We start from the raw sequence: 19,496 nt of genomic DNA, 5'->3' as shown, positions 1-19,496 counted from the left end.
TTTTGACCCATATCACAGTTTTATTATGGTACCCAAACAAGTTCATTTCTGGATTTTGTAATGGTTGTATTCCTGGCTCACATGATAAATTTGTGTGATTCAAAAAAGGTCCTAACAATTAAGTACTCCTGGCAAGCTAGAAGATTATGAGAGTCTGCAAGAATTGAGCAGTTTCCTATATTTCCCAGTACAACTTATTTCTAAACAGAGTTTTATTTTCCTTTTTAAAGAGTATATAAATTTATTTTTGAATAACTGACTCCTTTTATGGATGAATGCTCATTATAGGATATGAAAAACATCCAGTGTATTTAACTATTTTATGCACTTCTCTGCATTGTCATGGAAAGTACTAGTGAAAAGCTCTATGGAGCAAGATAAGCCCTCTTTGGATAACTGAAGGATGGATTAAAAATCCTTCGCCCACAACCTGTGGGTTTGCACAGGAATTAACTAGATCTGGTTTTGCCCTCATCTGTGCTGAAATGATGTAGTCAATAGACTTTTGCATTAAGAGATTGGATCATCTCGGCCATGCTTGCTTTGGCTGGGTTCATCAGACAGAATATTGACATTAAACCAAATCTACCAAAATTAAAAATGAGAAAGGAGACCTGGGCTTATGCAGCCTGTCTGGCTACCTCTGGAAGAGCTGTGAAGATCCAGAAGATGTCTGGGGTGGAATGTAAAGGAAAGCAGATGGCCAAGACCAGGATGAGCCTGGCGAGAGACACCCCGACTGCAGGCCAAGTGGATTTCGGCACCCAAATGGTGATCACTTGTTTGAAGGGATGAGCAGAGAAAACCAAACAGCCAACAGCACAAGATAATACCAAGTGAGAATCAGAGAAGGCAACAAATGGAAGACAACCTTCAATTGCCCGTTAGGATGCTACCAGTTTAGGGTAATGGCCTTTGGATTACAGGGAGCCCCAGCTGTGTTCATGCAACTAATAAATGAAGTTCAATCTGGGCCAAACCGGGAGCAACCCACCTCTTAGTGTACTGTAACCAGAAGTTTCAGAGCTGTTACAACATGTCAGGTAAATGGTGTACCCATTAAAATAGCTCATAACAATATTTCATTATCATTTGGGGAATTAAAACACTGTCATTAAATCAGAAATGCCTTACGTTCTAGGATAAACTGTTGGACTGCAGTAAGATTCATTAATATTGCCAGGAAAACAGTTAGGATGGGGTGAGGAACCTTCTGTTAGAACCAGCAGCTTTGGTTTCACACCTCACCAGCATCCTGTCAACAGTGGGGAAGGGAGGGCTAATCTACATAGAGCACTGTTTCCATCTATCTTGTTTACCAACGTTTGCTCCCTAGAGACTAAAATGGATGATCTGAATCTTAAGCTAGCCATGAACAAGGAGGTGAGAGACTGCTGTGCTATTATCCTGACAGGGACATGGTTAAAGTCATCTATTCCAGACAATGCCATCAGTAAGATGAGCTTTTTAACATTTTGGCTGGACAGGAGCTGTGCTTTGAGTGGAAAATTCCTGTGGTGGGGGTGTATGTATTTATATTAATGATAGATGGTGTACCAATACTAAGGTAGTCTCCAGCTAGTGCTCTCCTGATGTTGAGACCCTTTTATTTGCCAAGATAATTCACAGTCATTGTAATCATTGTTGTGTATATTCCCCCCAGTGCCAACAAGAATGAAGCTCTTTATAGCACTATCAATGACTTGCAAATTATCCATCCTGAGGGAGTTTTCACTGTGGTAGGGGATTTCAATCAGACTGACTTTAAAGCAGCCCTCCCTAATTTCCATCAATATGTGGACTTTGCTACTAGAGGTGAGGATACTCTTGCTTTGGGCGCACAAATTGGAACATATTTAAAGAGGCTGCAATGAATAGGCAACCTACTGATGTGAGCAAGTATGCTTCTACTGTGTCTGCTTATATTCAAATGTGTATGGAGGATGTCAGTATTCTTAAGACTATTGTTATGCGAGCAAATGAGAAACCTTGGATGTGTCAGGAGGTGCCTATGATGTTGAAAGTGGTAGACAAGAATGTAACTGCCAACGAAAAAGTGCTTTAATTCTGAATAACCCAGAGACACTGTTAGGTACTGGTGCGATTAAGCACTAGCAATGAACCCCAGGTCGAGGTTATAACAGAGCAACCCTGTAAAGTATACGCAGCGTGCGATAGATAAAGCAACCACACTGAATAATGGATAGTAAAGTAACAAAATAAACTTTACTTTTTGAAGAATATAGCAAAATCCATAAACACAGCCAAAAAGTCATACACAGAAAAAACAGTCCAATACTACCAAGATAACTTGGATACAAGTAGCAAATAACTTACACACAGTAAGTAGTAGCAACAGTAGTAACAGTTAGACAGCAGTTATCATACATCAATCAAGAGAGAGAGAGAGAGAGAGAGCAACAACATCAGCTGCAATTTAAATGCTGTAATCTACTAATTAGCAGAGCTCCTCTCTTAAAGATACATAACATGCCTTGTGCAATATATTGTCTACCCAACTTGTTGGTTACACCCTAACAGACACAATTGCCTGTAAAATTCTCAATCCTCAAGTTATGGTGTGCTACAAATAACACAGAATCATTTATATCTTATTTTTACTATACTATATTGTTATTTTAAAATGGATAAACTTAGGTTTTTTTTAAAAAAAGCTAAAAATTATAATCTGATATGATTTTACAGCATTATAATAAGAGTTCTGAGTTCCATAATTGCTTCACAGTAGCTTTTGTGGTCTATGTTATTACTACAGTTTTGTAGCTATTGCCTTTGCAATTTAAAGGTACAGGTTGTTCTTAAATTATAGCTGTTAATTCTGCAGTTGATTTTGTAACCCTACAATTGATTCTATAGTCCCAAATTAAAAGCCAATAATAGCCACTTTTAGTTGGTCAAAAACTGAAACAGTCATTTGTTTGAACCCAGTTAAATGATCACTGGTATGTGCATGAAGCACATTAATAGTTGGCAATTTATTGTTGATCTAAAATGCAACTTGGTATATTATATATATATATATATATATATATATATATATATATATATATATATATATATATATATATATATATATATATATATATGTGTGTGTGTGTGTGTGTGTGTGTGTGTGTTTTCGTAGATTTTCACGGGTGTAGGTATGCTGGTTTTGTTGTATTCGGGTCTTTTCCCGTGTAAGGTTGAGATTGTCTTTGCAACGTTTTTAATTTTAAGCCCACAGCTTGAAGATGGCAGGTGAGATCCTGCCGAAACGTTGCAAAGACAATCTCAACCTTACACGGGAAAAGACCCGAATACAACAAAACCAGCATGCATATATATATATATATACACACACACACACACACACAGACACACACACACACACACACACACACACACACACACACACACAGACACAACTTACCAAATAATTAATAATATAAAATCTGTCATATTCTTGGTTTTTAGCATTGATTTTACGATGTTGCTTCTTCCTCATGTGGTCCTTGAGTTTGTTCTTATCCGCAAATGTTTTTTCACAGTATAAACATTGGAAACTAAGAGTTAGCAAAAGAAAAATGAAATTGTTATAATATTATCAATTAGCAAAATTACTTGTGATGCTAACCAAACTGGTTCATTTTTAAATATGTAAGACACTCTTTATAGGCATCAGAAAGACATTTAAGAAAAGCTTTATTAATAAATCATCCAAGCAACCTGTGCAGAATCCAAAATCAACTCTGTTCAGTTGTTAAAATGGAGAGGCAGTTTAATGTAATGGTTAAGGTGTTAGCCTATAAACCAGGAGACTGTCATACCTAATCCCACTTTAGGTATGAAAAACCAGCTGGGTGACTTTGAGCCAACCACTCACTCTCTCTTAGCCCAACTCACCTCATGGGTTATTATAGTGGGAAAACAGAAGGAAAGAATATTGGTATTTTTGTGCCATAAACAGCATATGAAAAAAGATGGAATTAAAAAAAAAATCTAAAAATTAAAATTAAAGTGCCCAGAATCTAGGCTCAAATATCACTTATTTTATAACTAACCCACAGGAATGTTAACAGCCTCCCAAATCCTTCCATGATTAAATAAATGTCAGGTAAATCAGTAATAGACAGTTTCAGAAAAGATACAATATTCAGAACAGTGGTAATTCATCCTTTTATTTATTAAAAAAGAGAAGAAAAAAGAGAAAGTAAATATATACATTTAAAACAGAATGTGAAGTTACCATTATAAAACAAAACTAATATCATAAAGGTGCTTTTTCAAGAGGCAACTGGATTTTCTGGTTTTTCTTTGAAGATGTTTCTCTTCTCATCCAAGAAGCTTCTTCAGCTCTTACTGGATGGAGGGGAATGGAAGAATTTATACTCCTTGCAGACAACTGGTCATTTGCATTTTTAACAAGTTGTTGAGGCCACCTGGAGGTTTATCTGTGTCATCAGGGTCACTTGATTAATGCAAATGGGTATGGAGCCTTCTTGGAACTGTTGAAAGGACTGTGATGTAGAATGGAGATAGATGATGTTGTATCCCTCCCTCTCTCTTGAGGGGGGGCTGTTCAATTTTGACATAGATGGCCTCTTCGACCCTTCTCCAAAATGTGGACTTTGCTTTCTTCAAAAGAGTGGCCTTTGCCTTTCAAATGCAGATGGACTGCTGAATCTAGTCCTGATGGGTTTGTTCTCCTATGTTATGCCATGCATTTATGACGTGGTTGTTTTGTTTCCCCAATGTACAGATCTGCACATGGCTCATTGCCTTGTACTGCATATACCACATTGCTTAGTTTGTGTCTGGGTGTGTTATCCCTGGGGAGGACACGTTTCTGCCTTAATGTATTCTTGGGTTTTGAAGTATGCATGTATGTTGTGTTGACTGAAGATCCTCCTGAGCTTTTCCGATATTCCTGCAACGTATGAAATGACAATGTTACTTCGTTTATTGTACTCTTTGTTGTCTATTATGAAGGAGCTCCTGTCAGATCTTTTTTGAGATTTGATGAAGGCCCACTTGGGATAGCCACATATTCTGAGAGCTTCCTTGATGTGTTTTAGTTGTTTGTCTTTCCATCTTTGCTGGCAGACAGGCCTTCAGTTCGGTGGTCTAGGGTTCAGATGACTCCCATTTTGTGCTCCAGTGGGTGGTGGGAATCAAAATGTAACTATTGATCTCTTTGGGTGGGTTTTCTGCAAACAACGTTAAGGCTTCTGTTTTCCTTGATGTGTACTGCACAGTCCAGGAAGACTAGACTATTTTCCTTAACACCTTCCCATGTGAAATTGATGTATTTGTCCACAGAATTGACATGTTTGGTGAACGCTTCCTATGCCATGGGCCATCTATGTCAAAATTGAACAGCCCTCTCTCAACATAGGGGAAGAGATATGACATTATCTATCTCCAGTCTACAACACAGTCCTTGCAACAGTTCCAAGAAGACTCCATACCCATGTCAGCATTCCAAATATCATGCAGAATTAAATCAGAGTCCACGCCAGAGAGAAACGAATTTTTTGTTTTGAAAATAACACATTCTACCCCTTGCTATTCTCCCCCCCTTAATGAAAAGGCATACTAAAGATGAAGCTAGACAGAGATAGTGTGGCAGGCCAAATATTCTTAAAGGAACCGCTGCAGGCCTGACAGGCGGTTCTCTTCAAAAGGGAAACATTTTCTGGAAAAGAAAAATAACATAAAAGTTACCATAACACCATTAACCACGTCTGCCTCCCCCAGGGGGACCCTTTGGCTTATCAGGGAACTTCTCATGGAATTGTTTCACTAATTTATCCGCTTTTAGATCCCAACTTTTCACCCACGTAGCTTCAGACAAAGGGTACCCCTTCCAATGCACTAAATACTGTAAGCGACCTCTATACAGCCTGGAATCTAAGATTGTTTTCACCTCATAATGTGTTTCCCCTTCTACCACTACAGAAGGAGGGGGAGCTTGGGTGGATGGTCTTAGGACCTAGTTACCTGCGGGATCATATTCTGCCCCATACATCCCTACGACCCATCCGCTCGCACAGAGAGGGACTTCTCCAGGTGCCGTCCACCAGACAGTGCCATGGGGCGGCGCCTAGGAGCAGAGCCTTCTCTGTGGCGGGCCCAGCCCTGTGGAATGACCTCCCCCTGGATATTAGGACCACTACTGACCTCCGCTCCTTCCGTGTCAAGCTCAAGACCCACCTTTTCCAAATAGCTGGCCTGGCTCAACCATAACTTCGTATCGCTCCTGATGGGTTTTTTTTTTAATTTAGTAATTTTATTTAAGGGGATTTTAAATTGTGTTTTTAATTGTCTTTCACTTATAAGTCAACTCTCCTCCATGCACATATGTATATGTCTCTGTTCTTTTTGTATATATGTTTGTCTTATGTGTATTTTTATTTGTTTTGATTGTACGCCGCCCCGAGTCCTTCGGGAGAGGGTTGCGGCTAATCAAATAAAAATTATTATTATTATTATTATTATTATTATTATTATTATTATTATTATTATTATTATTATTATTATTATTATGCTAGACCCCATCACTGGTTTCAACAAGCTACAATGGAATACCGGGCAAATTTTCCCAAGAATTCTGGGTAGGCTGAGTCGAACTGTAACTGGGTTAATTATCTTTTCTATTGGGAAAGGACCTAGAAATTTTGGACCTAATTTCTTACTAGGCATTCTTAATCTTATGTATTTGGTAGATACAAAAACTTTGTCCCCCACACGAAAGGGGGGTTGGAGTGAACGATGTTTATCAGCTTGCTTCTTGTAGGCTTCTGCCGCATCTGCTAGAGCCTTCTTCGTATTTTTCCATCCCTTCTTTAGTGTGTCCATCCATTCATTCAGAGACATGGAGGAGGGAGGTTCTTTAGGCAGCTCGGGAATGGAACGAATTCCATACCACTGGTTATCTGGAAAGGAGTTAATCCGGTTCTGCTGTGGACCGCATTGTTGTACGCCACTTCGGCGAAGGGTAGCAAGTCCGACCAGTTGTCTTGCTGATAGTCCACATAACATCGGATGTATTGTATTGAGTGGCTGTGGCTACTGGCACCCCGGTTCAGTCAGTTGATTCCGTCGCTGATCATAGGGGGCGAGCAATTGCCCCCTGTGGAACGGGCGCGCAATTTGGGCGTCCTCCTAGATGCCCGGCTGTCAATGGATGACCATGTGGCAGCCGTGGCAAGGGGGGCGTTCCACCAGGTTCGCCTGGTGCGCCAATTGCGCCCCCTACTGGACCGGGATGCCCTACGCACGGTCACTCATGCACTGGTGACGTCTCGGCTGGACTACTGCAATGCCCTCTACATGGGGCTTCCCTTGGGACGCGCTCGAAGACTGCAGCTAGTCCAGAACGCAGCCGCGCGGGCTATTTTTGGGAGTACTAGGTACTCCCACGTAACACCGCTCCTGCGCGAGCTGCACTGGCTGCCTGTGGTCTTTCGGGTGCGTTTCAAGGTGTTAATCACCATCTTTAAAGCGCTCCATGGCTCAGGACCTAGGTACTTGCGGGATCGCATCCTACCACACACTTCCCTGCGACCGATTCGCTCTCACAGGGAGGGGCTCCTCCGGGTGCCGTCCACTAGGCAGTGCCAACGGGCGACACCTAGGAGTAGAGCCTTCTCTGTGATGGGCCCAACCCTCTGGAATGACCTCCCCCCCGATATCAGAACCACCACCGACTTTCTCTCCTTTCGACGAAAACTGAAGACTCACCTGTTCCGTTTAGCTGGCCTGGACCATTCATAACCTCATTATACCTCTTGGCAGATATATTTTAACTGGGTAATTTTAATTGGGTATTTTTTAGGATTGTTTATATACTGTTTTTATCTGCTTTACCTGTACAGTGTTGTATTGCCTCCTCTTCTATGTTTTTATGTTTGCATGTTTGTAGTCTATTTTATCTATTTCATTTGACTGTACACCGCCCCGAGTCCCTTTGGGGAGAGGGGGTGGTATAAAAATCGAAAAATCGAAATCGAAAATCGAAATCGAAATACCCATTCGTTCTGGGATGAAATGCTGAGCTGAGTCCCTGTGTGGACCCAATTCTCAGGAACTCTCTCCAGACCTTGGCCGTGAACTGAACTCCACGATCTGAAATGATCCTTTTTGGCACCCCGTGCAGCCAATAAATGTGTTTCACAAACATTTTCGCTAATTTCTTTGCGGATGGCAGCCCTGAGCAAGCAATGAAATGCGCTTGCTTGGAAAACAAATCAATAACTGTCCAGATTACTCTATTACCACTGCTGTCTGGGAACTCGACAATGAAGTCCATTGCGATCTCTTCCCATGGTCGGCTAGGGCTGGCCACTCATTGTAGTAATCCAGGGGGCTTCCCCGGCCGGGTCTTCATCGTGGCGCAAGTAGCACAGCTTTTTACATAATCTTCCACCTCCGATTTCATCTTTGGTCACCAAAATTGACGGCTGACGAGGTGGAACGTTTTTAGGAATCCAAAGTGGCCTCCTAGTTTTGCGTCATGACTCCGCTGTAGAACTTGTAGCCTCATCCCCGCAGGGACGTACAGTTTGGACCCCTTCCAGGCTAAGCCATCGTTCATCGTTAGGATGTCCTTGTTGTTGAACCAGGGGTCTGTTGGGAGTGCCGATTTAAGCTCAGTTGTCAGCTTAACTTGGCTTCGAGTTTTGACTAGAGCTGCCTTTTGGTGAGAGGAAGATATGATGGGGTGGATAACTTCTTCCTTCTTACTGTCATACTGCTGTTTTCTTGACAGAGCATCTGCTAACAAGTTCTTTCCTGCGGGGATGTGTTTAATTTCGAATTTGAACCTTTGGAAGTATTGTGCCCAGCGAACTTGTTTGGGGGATAACCTTCGATGGGTTTGGAGAGCTTCGAGGTTTTTATGATCAGTCCAAGCCTCGAACGGTATATCCCCCCCTTCCAGGAGATGTCTCCAGATGAGCATGCTCCAACTGATCACGAATGCTTCTTTCTCCCAAGTGGCCCACCTCCTTTCAGTAGCGGTGAGTTTGTTGGAGATGTAAGCGCATGGCAAGAGGTGGCCTTCTTTACTCTTTTGCAGTAGTACCGCAGCCAACGCTACATCACTGGCATCCGTTTGGATTATGAATGGTCGCTCTGGGTCGGGGTGTTGCAACATGGGCTCTTGGGCAAATAGCCGTTTTAATTTTTCAAAGGCTTTTTGACAGTCCATTGTCCACTTTAGTGATTGGTTTGCTTTTGGCTTTGTTGGGGAAGGGCCCATCTTTAATAGCTCAGTCAGTGGTAGGGCAATTTCAGCGAAAGTCGGAATGAACTGCCTATAAAAATTTGCAAATGCAAGGAAGCTTTGTAGTTGTTTGCGAGTACTTGGAGGTTTCCAATCTAACACTGCTTTCACTTTTCCTGGATCCATTCCTACCCCTTCGTTGGAGATACGATAACCCAGGTAATCTAGCGAGGTCTTGTGGAACTCACACTTCGACAATTTTGCGTATAGTTTGGCAGCTAGAAGTTTTTTCAGAACTTGCCGTACCAGTTTTAAATGTTCTTCCAGGGTCTCAGAGAAGATCAAGATGTTATCTAAATAAACGAGTATTCCGCGGTACAGGTGATCATGTAGCACTTCATTTATGTACTGCATGAAGACTGCAGGTGCTCCTTGTAGTCCAAAAGGCATGACTTTGTACTGGAAACTGCCCAGAGGAATGTTAAAAGCGGCTTTCCACTCATCCCCTTTTGCGGATTCGTATGCGGTAATAAGCCTCTCAAGTCCAGCTTGGTGAAGATCTTGCCTTTAGCCAAGTGGTTCAACATATCCTTCATGAGGGGGAGGGGATAGGTGTTCTTTTCGCATACCGCATTCAGGGCTTGCAGATCCACACAGAGACGAACTCTGCCATCTTTCTTTTCTCTGAAGAGCACTGGAGCTGCTACTTTCTACTGGTTCGATAAAATCCCGTTTCAAATTGGTGTTGATGTACTTCCTCAATTCAATCATCTCCTTGGGAGTCATAGAGTACATTTTTGGCTTTGGTAAGGTAGCCCCAGGTTTGAAGTCTATTGCGCAATCTGTGGGGCGGTGAGGTAGAAGGTAGTTTCCGTCTTCCTCACTGAACACCTCCGCCAAGTCCCAGTAGATCATTGGAACTTGTTGGATCCCCGGACGTTTGGTGTCTGCTGCAGGTGCTTCAGGTTCCGGATGGTTTGGGCTGTTGGGTTCAATCGTTCCTGGGTGGCCAGGAACAATTGAACCCACCGGTGGTAACGGCCCAAAGCCAATAATCAATTTTCTAACACCGTCCTCCCACTTTATAGTAGGTGCCCACTTGTCCAGGCATGCAAGTCCCAAGATAATTGACTCCTGCATTCTAGGGGCCACAATGAATCTGAGGAACTCATAGTGGTGGCCTATTATTAACTTTACTAACTCGGTGATCTTTGTGGCTGGAGCTCCCCCAATTAGGGTTCCATTCACTTGCTCAAACCAAATAGGATGGGTTAGGGGTCTTGTGCGTATACCTAGCTGCTCCACTATTGACATGCTGATTAAGCATCGGGTGCAACCAGTGTCTACATTCGCCCCAACTTCCCCTTCCACTCCCGTTTCTGGCACTTGGAGTTTGGATTTTATCGTAAAGGGGTGGATAGGTGCACTCACCATTGGGTTGTCTTCTGCATTTTCTTCTTCTTCCTCCTCCTCCTCCTCTGAGGTGGCAGGGGCTTCTTCAATGGCAGGGCTCTCCGCCTCCGTTGGCTGTTGTCCCAAATGACTCTTTTCTGGTGGTTTTCTGGGTTTTTTCTTCATCGCGCTGGCAGGTGGTTGGCGCGGTTGTGGAACAGGGACTGGAGCCAGGCATTCTGATGCTCTGTGGCCAAGCTGACCACATCTGTAGCACTTTGAGGCCCCCCGAGGGACGAGGGGGTGGTGGAGGCTTTTCAGCTTGCTGCCTCTGCGTTTGGCGGGCCAAAGGTTTCCTGGCAGGGGTTCCAGTAACAGGCTTTCGATAGAGGTTAATCTTGTGGTCCAGTACGATTGCAGTGGCGTACCAATCTTGGAGACATTCTGGGACCCCCCTTATGCCACAAGCTTCTTTCAGTTTGGGATCTAAGGCCTTTTTGAATGTGTCACCTTAATGTGGGGATTCTCCTCCGGAGATTGTTTGCCCTTTTCCTCCTTCGAGGCCTCCCCCTTGGTAGGACACTTTGTCACCTTAAGTTGGGGATCCTCTTCCAGAGGTTGTTGGCCCAGATGACTCTTCTGTGGTGGCATCTGGGGCCCTCTCTTTACCGCCGTGGCGATTGGTACACACGGTTGTTCTTCAGCAATTCCCTCCTCCGAGGCCTCCCCTTTGGTAGGACCTTTTGTCACCTTAAGTTGGGGACCCTTTTCCAGAGGTTGTTTGCCCTTTTCCTCCCCCAAGGCCTCCCCCTTGGTAGGACTCTTCGTCACCAAAAGTTGGGGATCCTCTTCTAGAGGTTGGTGGCCCAGAGGACTCTTTTGTGGTGGCATCTGGGGCCTTTTTTGTGGTGGCATCTGGGGCCTTCTCTCTACTGCCGTGGCGGTTGGTGCGCACGTTTGTGGCATTGGGGCTGGAGCCAAGCACTCTGACGCTCTGTGGCCAGGTTGACAGCAATGGTGGCATTTTATTGGCCCTCATGAGGAAAGGAACCTAGTTACGTCTCTAAACTTCAGAACCCCCTCATCACATTGGACTGCTATCCATCTTGCAGCTTCCCCCTTGGTAAACCCTTCTTCCATTGTGGAGATTGCTTCTCTGTAGGAAGGTGGGGTAAGAACCTGTTGGGGCATTACAGATGCACCTTGTCCCGCTTCCCATCCTGCAGGCCTCCCTTTGGTAATCCCTTCTTCCATGGTGGAGATTGCTTCTCTGTAGGAAGGTGGGGTAAGAACCTGTTGGGGCACTGCAGGTGCACATTGCCCTGCCATCCATCCTGCAGGCCTCCCTTTGGTAAACCCTTCTTCCATTGTGGAGATTGCTTCTCTGTAGGAAGCTGGGGTAAGAACTTGTTGGGGCATTGCAGGGGAGACTGGAACCAGTGGGGAGGTCAATCCCTCGGTTGGCCACTGCCCAGTTTTCTGCCATGGTGCCATCTGCTGAGGGAGGGCAGGTGCCCACTGGCATCCCTCCCATCCATGACCTGGGGTTAAGACCCATCCCGGGGTTGCCTGATTCACAGGTTTCAGTTCACCCAACGATGGCTGGCTAGGGGGGTTTATGTGCCAAGGACCCTTCTGTTGGCTTGGAGGAGTTATGGGCCAAGTAGGTGCCCTCTGCTGGCTTGGAGTATTTTCCCATGTTGATGGCAACAGAGGTGCCCAGTGGCATCTTATCCATCCATATTCTGGGAAGAAAACCCAATCTGGTGGTGCTTCATTCACTGGTTGCAGCCCAATTTGTGGCTGGCATGTGAAAGGTGCTGGCCAAATCCCTTCTTGCTGTCTGGGTTGAAATTCCCATTTTGATAGGGAATCTGTCTTCAGCTCAGTTGCAGGTAATAAGTAATTTCATTTATCGCTGTCTGGAAGGAGTCAAAATCTCCACTCCAGGTTTTTCCCCAAACCTTGCTTCCAAGCTGAGGGGCAAGGAGGGGAAGCATGCACTCACGTTTAGTTGTCCGAGATGGTCCGGGAAGCCCATCGGAGATGACTGCATGGGGATGGCTTGGATCTCCATTCCTTTCATCTTCTGGTCATCCTCTAATCCTTTTCCTCCCCCTCAGGCTGTTTCTCTTGCCAGCTGCAATAAATCCTGAAGTAGAAATTCCTTTGCCTTTGAAGATTTGCAGGAATTCCACCCAGTTGAAAGTTCATGATCCTATCCCCACACCCATAATCCATCACATGTTCCAATCATCATCTTCCACGCTGGCATCTACACCCCTCTGCTTCCGGTCAGGTGTCGAGGTGCAGAGACAAAAGATGACCTTGAGCTTCTAGAAAAGAACAACAACAATACATTCCACAATCCTACTCCTTTCTATTCCCCTCTCCCAACTACTACACTAATGAAACAGCATAGAAAAATGATAGAGAGTGTGGCAGGCCAAAGATCCTAAAAGGAACATAACTACAGGCCTGACAGCTACTTGATCAACGTATGCCCATACTCGATTCAGGAAATAAACCAGCTTATCTGGGGTCCCGTTGAATGTTGCTCAAAACTGTGGGGGTGTGGGAAGAGGGGACAGTGGTGGTTGAACAGGGGCAGCCTGTTGGCGGGGCCACTGGTGTGGTAAGCCCCTTGGTTGGGCCAAAGCCTGTTGAGGCATTGCTGGGGGGGCTGGACCTGGTGGCGGTCCCAGTCCCTGGTTCTGCCCAGGGGCAGTTATCTGGAATGGCGCCATCTGCTGGGAGGGGGCAGGTGTCCATTGGTATTGAGCCCATCCATGACCCGGTAAGAAAGCCCACCCTGGGGTTGCTTGATTTATGGGCTCGGAGCCACCCCTTTGCAGCTGGGGGGAGGTGAATGTGATCCAGGCCCCTTTCTGCTGGCTGGATTGAATTCCCCAATTTGGTGGGAGGCCTGCTTGCACTCCATGAGGGAGGGGTGCTGATGTGACTGATGTTGGCTTTACCCCAGCAGCAAGGGGTTGATTTGATTCGCTGGTCACTTTGCGGAAGGAGCCAAGATCTCCACTCCACTGCGTAGCAGATTTTCTGCTAGGAAATGAGAATGTGGGCTGTGTCAGATTCCACTTAGGTGGTCCTGAAGGGGCGAGGGGGTTGATTCCACTCACGTTTAGCCATCCGAATTGGTCTGGGAGGCCCATCAGAGAATGACTGCGTGAGGGTGGCTGGGATCTCCATTCATCAGATCTTCTGGCCATCATCCAGTCGTCTGTCAGAGTTTCCCTGGCGGCCCTCTCTCCTTCTAGCAGGCATTCTTTAGAAGCCATAAATCCTGAGGCTTCATCTCGCAGGTCTAATTCCGTCTGCGAAGGAAGTCTGGGGGTTGGTTCCTTTCGCCGGGCTCCCAGCCAAAACTCCTTTTCTTTAGCTTCTGCAGCCTCGGCTATCTCTTTAGAAGGCACATAGATAGTATCGACAAATACAGGCAATCCATTATCTTTGGCCTTCTCTGCTGCATTCTTTTCTTCCTCCATCTTCACTGAAATTTCGTACTGCCCATGGTTGGGTCAGAACTGGGATTCAGTACCTCTAACAGCTTCCCAGCTTGGGATAGCTGAAAAAATAATTTTAAAGGAGAATTGGGATAATGTCAGCGTTCCAAATATCATGCAGAATTAAATCAGAGTCCACGCCAGAGCTATCTCTAAAGTTCCGATTTAATAATACAGACATGTTGGCACATATGTGGGAATCCCAATTCTGGAAGTTACCTGGGATTCCCACCCAGTTGAAAGTTCATGATCTTGTCCCCCACCCACCAATCCATCACATGGTCCAATCTTCTTCTTCCACGCTGGCATCTCCACCCCCTGGTTCCGGTCCGGTGTCGAGGTGCGGAGACAAAGAATAACCTTGAGCTTCTAGAAAGGAATTTTTTGTTTTGAAAACAACACATTCTACCCCTTGCTATTCTCCCCCCACTTAGTGAAAAGGCATACTAAAGATGAAGCTAGACAGAGAGAGTGTGGCAGGCCAAAGATTCTTAAAGGAACCACTGCAGGCCTGACAACCCATTTGCACTAATCAGGTGACCCTGACAACAGACAAACCTCCAGGTGGCCTTGACAACTCGCTAAAAGAATGCTAATGACCAACTTTCTGCAAGTATAAATCCTTCTATTCCCCACCATTCAGTCAGAGCTGAAGAAGCTTCTTGGGTAAGAAGTGAATGTCTTCAAAGAAAAACCAGAAAGTCCAGTTGCCTCTTGAAAAAGCACCTTTGGGACAATCATGACTGAAAATCTCCATAGACAAAACTAATATAACATACCACTTATGTAGCAGATACTTTAATTCAGTGCTTCCCAGACTTTTTCCTTCATTCTCAAACTTTTCTATCAGAAGATCCTTTTTACCCAATATTAACAAACCACTTTAAATTAATTGAAATGTCCTGGCTTTCAGGGTTCCAAGTAACATCCCATAGCAAACAAGACTCTGAGGCAGGTAAATTCCTCAAAGAATAAGTTTATCAGATAGTCATATTGACACAGGCTGGTGAAAACCAACTCTGCCTATTCCTGTGGTTTTCACCTAATTAAAAGTTTTTCACTTTCTCAAAACAATCCTTCACATGGTCCAATCAGGGTATTGTCCAGTTCCTAGGTGACTCCAGTCCCCTCCTTTTGAGCACCTGCAGGAACGTCCTTGGTTACCAAGATAAAGTATTTTATTTTGACTAAAAACCCCAACTATCTCTATTCCCCCCTCCCTATTCCTCTTCTCCAGTGTCTCAGTACTGAAATCTCAAAATGGCCTCAGTCAGGCCAGCTTCAGGGCTGACACTGGCTGTGCTTGGGCTATCCTTTCCTGTGTCACTTTTCCCCAATTTTGGGCATTTTACCCAGGTTTGAGAAGCACTGTTTAATTCTTGGCCATATACAAATAGGTACCTGTCAATTTTTTTCTGAAGTACATCCAAAAACTCCTTACAGTTCACAATGTTATCTGGCAAGCCAATATTGAATGCATGATCTTTTGCCATGTGATTGACAAGGACTGACCTATAAAATATAAGAAACAAAATACAGGTGTTTCTTTTTTTTCTTCTACCTACATTTTAGGACACCATTAAATATACTCAAATGAAAACCATAATGCTTGTAGTGCTGCTAGAATGAAGGTAGTTCATCCTTTTGCTTAGATTTCCAATTTCACTGTAAACAGCCATGCAGAGATGAATAATATTCAAAGCAACTCTTAATATCCAGTAATTCACAAATGCTACTTGAAATACTTTCGAGTGACTAAATAACGGTAGTAATTATTTTACTGATAGAATTTGTGCTTAACCAAAGAAAAATTTTAATTTCAGACCAATACAACTATTACTGAATAACTTCATGGAAAGCTTTTTTTTTTAGCAGCAAAGAATTATGATGCATGCATTTTCAAGTTATTTCCTTCTGATAGCAGCATATCACAACATCATCTGCATCTTTAAAACCAAAACCAATTATTGATATTGATCTATATTGTAATTATGCAACAGGTTACCACTTCAGACTGCAGCAGAAAAGACAAATGATTTCAACAGAGGAGGGTGGCAATATATTTCATACTTTGTTAGAATGGAAACACTGGTGGCAAACAAACACAAACACATACATTTATTTAAAGTAAAGACCATACAAAGATAATACAGAAATCTATTTTATTACTTGGAGCAATAATCACAATATATAGATTCTACTCACAAAGTAGTATTACTGTAATTCATTGATTATTCAAATACCGCAAACCAAATATATTGCCTCCCCTCCTCTCCTCTCTCAAGTCTCAGTTCAGTAATTCCTGTCTTGGTAAAATACTGTTTGAAGTTCAGAGAGTGGAGCCCACACATCCTGGCTCATTCCCATATTCATATCATACTGTTTGCTGGGCTGAGTAGTTGCATCAAAAATAGAATAATATAGAGAACCGGAATGATATTCAGAATGAGCAGGGCACAGCCTACCTATCATTTTGAGATTCTAGGATTCAAAACTTTCTGCTTTGTTAAGTTTCAGTATGCTGAAACTTTGAACTTTTGTTAAGTTAACTAAAAATAATAGAAATAATAATAATTTAAAATGTAATATAGTTACTATTTATTTAAATAATAAACATATTATATCTTTATAAATATGTTTAAAATACTATTAAACATATTTTATGCAGCCTCATAAAAATGATTCTTAGTGGCTCGCATGAATAGAAAAAAAACAATATCAAACAATCCTGTACATAAATAAAATCATAGCAACACTACAATAATAGAAATAAAATAAAAGATGACAATATGAAATCCAATTTGAAGAAGGCTGTTTGAAAAATCTTGGGTTTTAGGAGCTTGCTGAGAACAGCATAGAGGAGCCAGTCTGATCTCCAGGAAGGGGGGGGGGGAGCAGGAGGGCGCTATTCAACAAAGTTGGCATAGCATCAGAAAAACAATGCCTCCTTATCTCAGCTACCCGTGACTTACCCAGATGCTATTTCCTATCACGTATCACGAGTCATTAGAACCATGATTCACCTATGTGCTGAGGAGCTTCTTAGGAGCATTGGGCGAAACAGACCACTAGACCGTGTGATTTTATGTTGTCCTCAGATATGGCGAATTGTAACTCCCATAGGGTTACAATTAACCTATCAGGTAAAGTCAATGGCTAAGGATCAACAAGAGCCAATAGCTGTTGAGTTATGTGTTTCACACTTTTGCTATAGGCTACTACCCTAAATTGTAAGCATAATATAACGTCTGAAAACTGTTCTGTGATACCCCATCTGAGCTTTCCCCAATTATACAGCATTAGGATGTTCATTAGGAGACGCTTGACATTGCGGTGAAATGGATGGACAATCTTGGGGCTCCAAGATTGCCGCCGAATTCCGGTCGCAGGGTGGTCCACTTTGGACCTAAACCAGCCCGAAGAGACGGTGACAGGAAGGGGCACATCCTGTCAATCCCGGAGACTCCTGCAAAGTCTCTGGTGATCCGGGAAAAGCCCCTTTTGCCGGCGACTACGAGGCAGCCATCAAAATTGCTGAAACTGCTGACAGCTCCGCAACTCAAGGGCAGGAGAGAAGTGTGTCGCCTTGATGAGAGCGTTTTATTATTATTTTTTACTTGAGAGAACACCCTAAATGAGGAGATTTAAATTAAAATGAAGACTGATGAGAGTAAGCGGCGAATTTAAAGCACAGTCAAATTGAAGGTTTTTTATTTCCCTTTTTACTGTTGGAAGCTTGACTGGACTTTACCTTTGGAACTGGATTGGCACTTTCCTTTGCCCCTCTCCTTTTCTTTTTTGGACACTTTGGATATGCTGATTTAATTAAGCCTTATTTCTTAAGAACCTCTTTTTCTGCTTTTTTAAAAAACCACTGTACTTCTTTTTTCTTTGGATTTTTTTCTACATATTTTTACAATTTTTATAAATGAAAGGCAGAGAGTGAAACAGAGGGTGGAAATTAGAAACAAATTGGAAATAAGTATCACTGCCACCTAGAGGATTTCAAACATTGTTTTTAGTCTTGCATGAGTGTTTGAAGAAAAGCTGCTCTCTCCAAAGTTACAATGCTTAACCAGGAATTGATGGAGAGATGAGCATGGATGTTTACACAGGTGCTCTTTGTGAAATTATCAGTGTGGGACTTTCTGTGTTGAAAGAACAAACAAAAACGTAAAGGGAAAGCCTAGAGTGACCTTGAAAAGGCTTTCACCTCATAGAAGTTTTGAGATTTCTCTGGTGGCAAGGCTTTTCTTTGTGTTTTTTTGTGTAGAAGTGGTATTTACTCTCTGCCCCTCTTTTTTTTCTTTTTTCTTTACTGGAGACATCTGTTATTTTGTTTTAATTGAATTGGACCAAAGGAGAATTTTTATTTTGCTGTCACTTCCTTTTTCCTTTTATTTTATTTTTTAATTGGAACTAATTGGATAAGGATCAACAAGAGATTGAAGATTTTTTCTTTTCTCTTTTTTCTTGTCTTACTGTTTTTCTTTTCCCTTTTTTAGTTTTGGCTTTTTCTTTTTAATTTTTTCTTCTTCTTTTTTTAAACTTTCATTTGGTCATTTGGGATTATAATTGTATTTCATACTAAGTGGATTAAAATATAGAAGAATCTGAAGATGAGTAAGAAAATAACAACCACCGGCTCCGCAACAACAACCTCTTCCTCTTCACCAGCAGGAGAACAAAGATCCATACAGATGATGTTGCAGTAAGAAAAAGACAAGGGAGTAACATTAGAGATGATTATGCAAGGAATACAAAAAATAAATGTAAGAACAGAGATCATAGAAAAGAGAACAGAAAGTATTGAAAGCAGAATAGAGAAAATGGAGCAAAGAATGGAATATATTGAGCAAAAAACAGGAAAAACAGATGAAAAAATTTAAAGTATCCAAAAATGATGAGGACAGACTACAAAAAATGGAAGAAAAAGATGATCCAAAAGAGAAGAAAATTGAGGATATTGACAGCAGATTGTGCGTGGTGGAAAAAGACAACAGTGGATTATTGGGATGGGAGATGGAAAAGTCAGAATTTTTTCTGAGATTCCAAAACATAGAAGAAGAAAAATGAGAGAACTTGATACAAATAATGATGGAAATTTTGACAGATGTCCTGGAGATAACCCAAGAGAAGATGATGGATGGTATAGATGAGGCATTTTGAGTCTACACAAGATATGCAGCGAGGAATAGTCTCCCAAGGTAAGTCCATATAAGATTTACTAAGAAAGCAATCCAGTCACAAATATTACAAAGAGATAGAAAATTGGAATATAAAGGCAAGAAGATTGTAGCCTTGAAACAAATCCCGAGAAGAGTAAGAGAGATGAGAAGAGAATATCAATTCCT

The 19,496-nt window shown here is 42.7% G+C and overlaps 1 protein-coding gene across 1 annotated transcript in view; it reads right to left on the bottom strand.

Annotated features, from left to right (window-relative positions):
• ZNF277 (zinc finger protein 277) overlaps positions 1-19,496 on the bottom strand; it is a 92,018-nt gene that overhangs the window by 24,288 nt on the left and 48,234 nt on the right. The window contains exons 6-7 of the mRNA XM_081957455.1: positions 15,544-15,654; positions 3,431-3,563 (exon numbers count right to left, since the gene is read on the bottom strand). Of these exons, the coding sequence (XP_081813581.1) occupies positions 3,431-3,563; positions 15,544-15,654 (244 nt within the window). The remainder of the gene's footprint in view (positions 1-3,430; positions 3,564-15,543; positions 15,655-19,496) is intronic.

The sequence above is a fragment of the Natrix helvetica genome, assembly GCF_964273705.1.
Source record: "Natrix helvetica genome assembly, chromosome: 6".
In the NCBI taxonomy this organism is placed as follows: domain Eukaryota; kingdom Metazoa; phylum Chordata; class Lepidosauria; order Squamata; family Natricidae; genus Natrix; species Natrix helvetica.
This window is presented reverse-complemented; position numbering and strand designations above follow the sequence as displayed.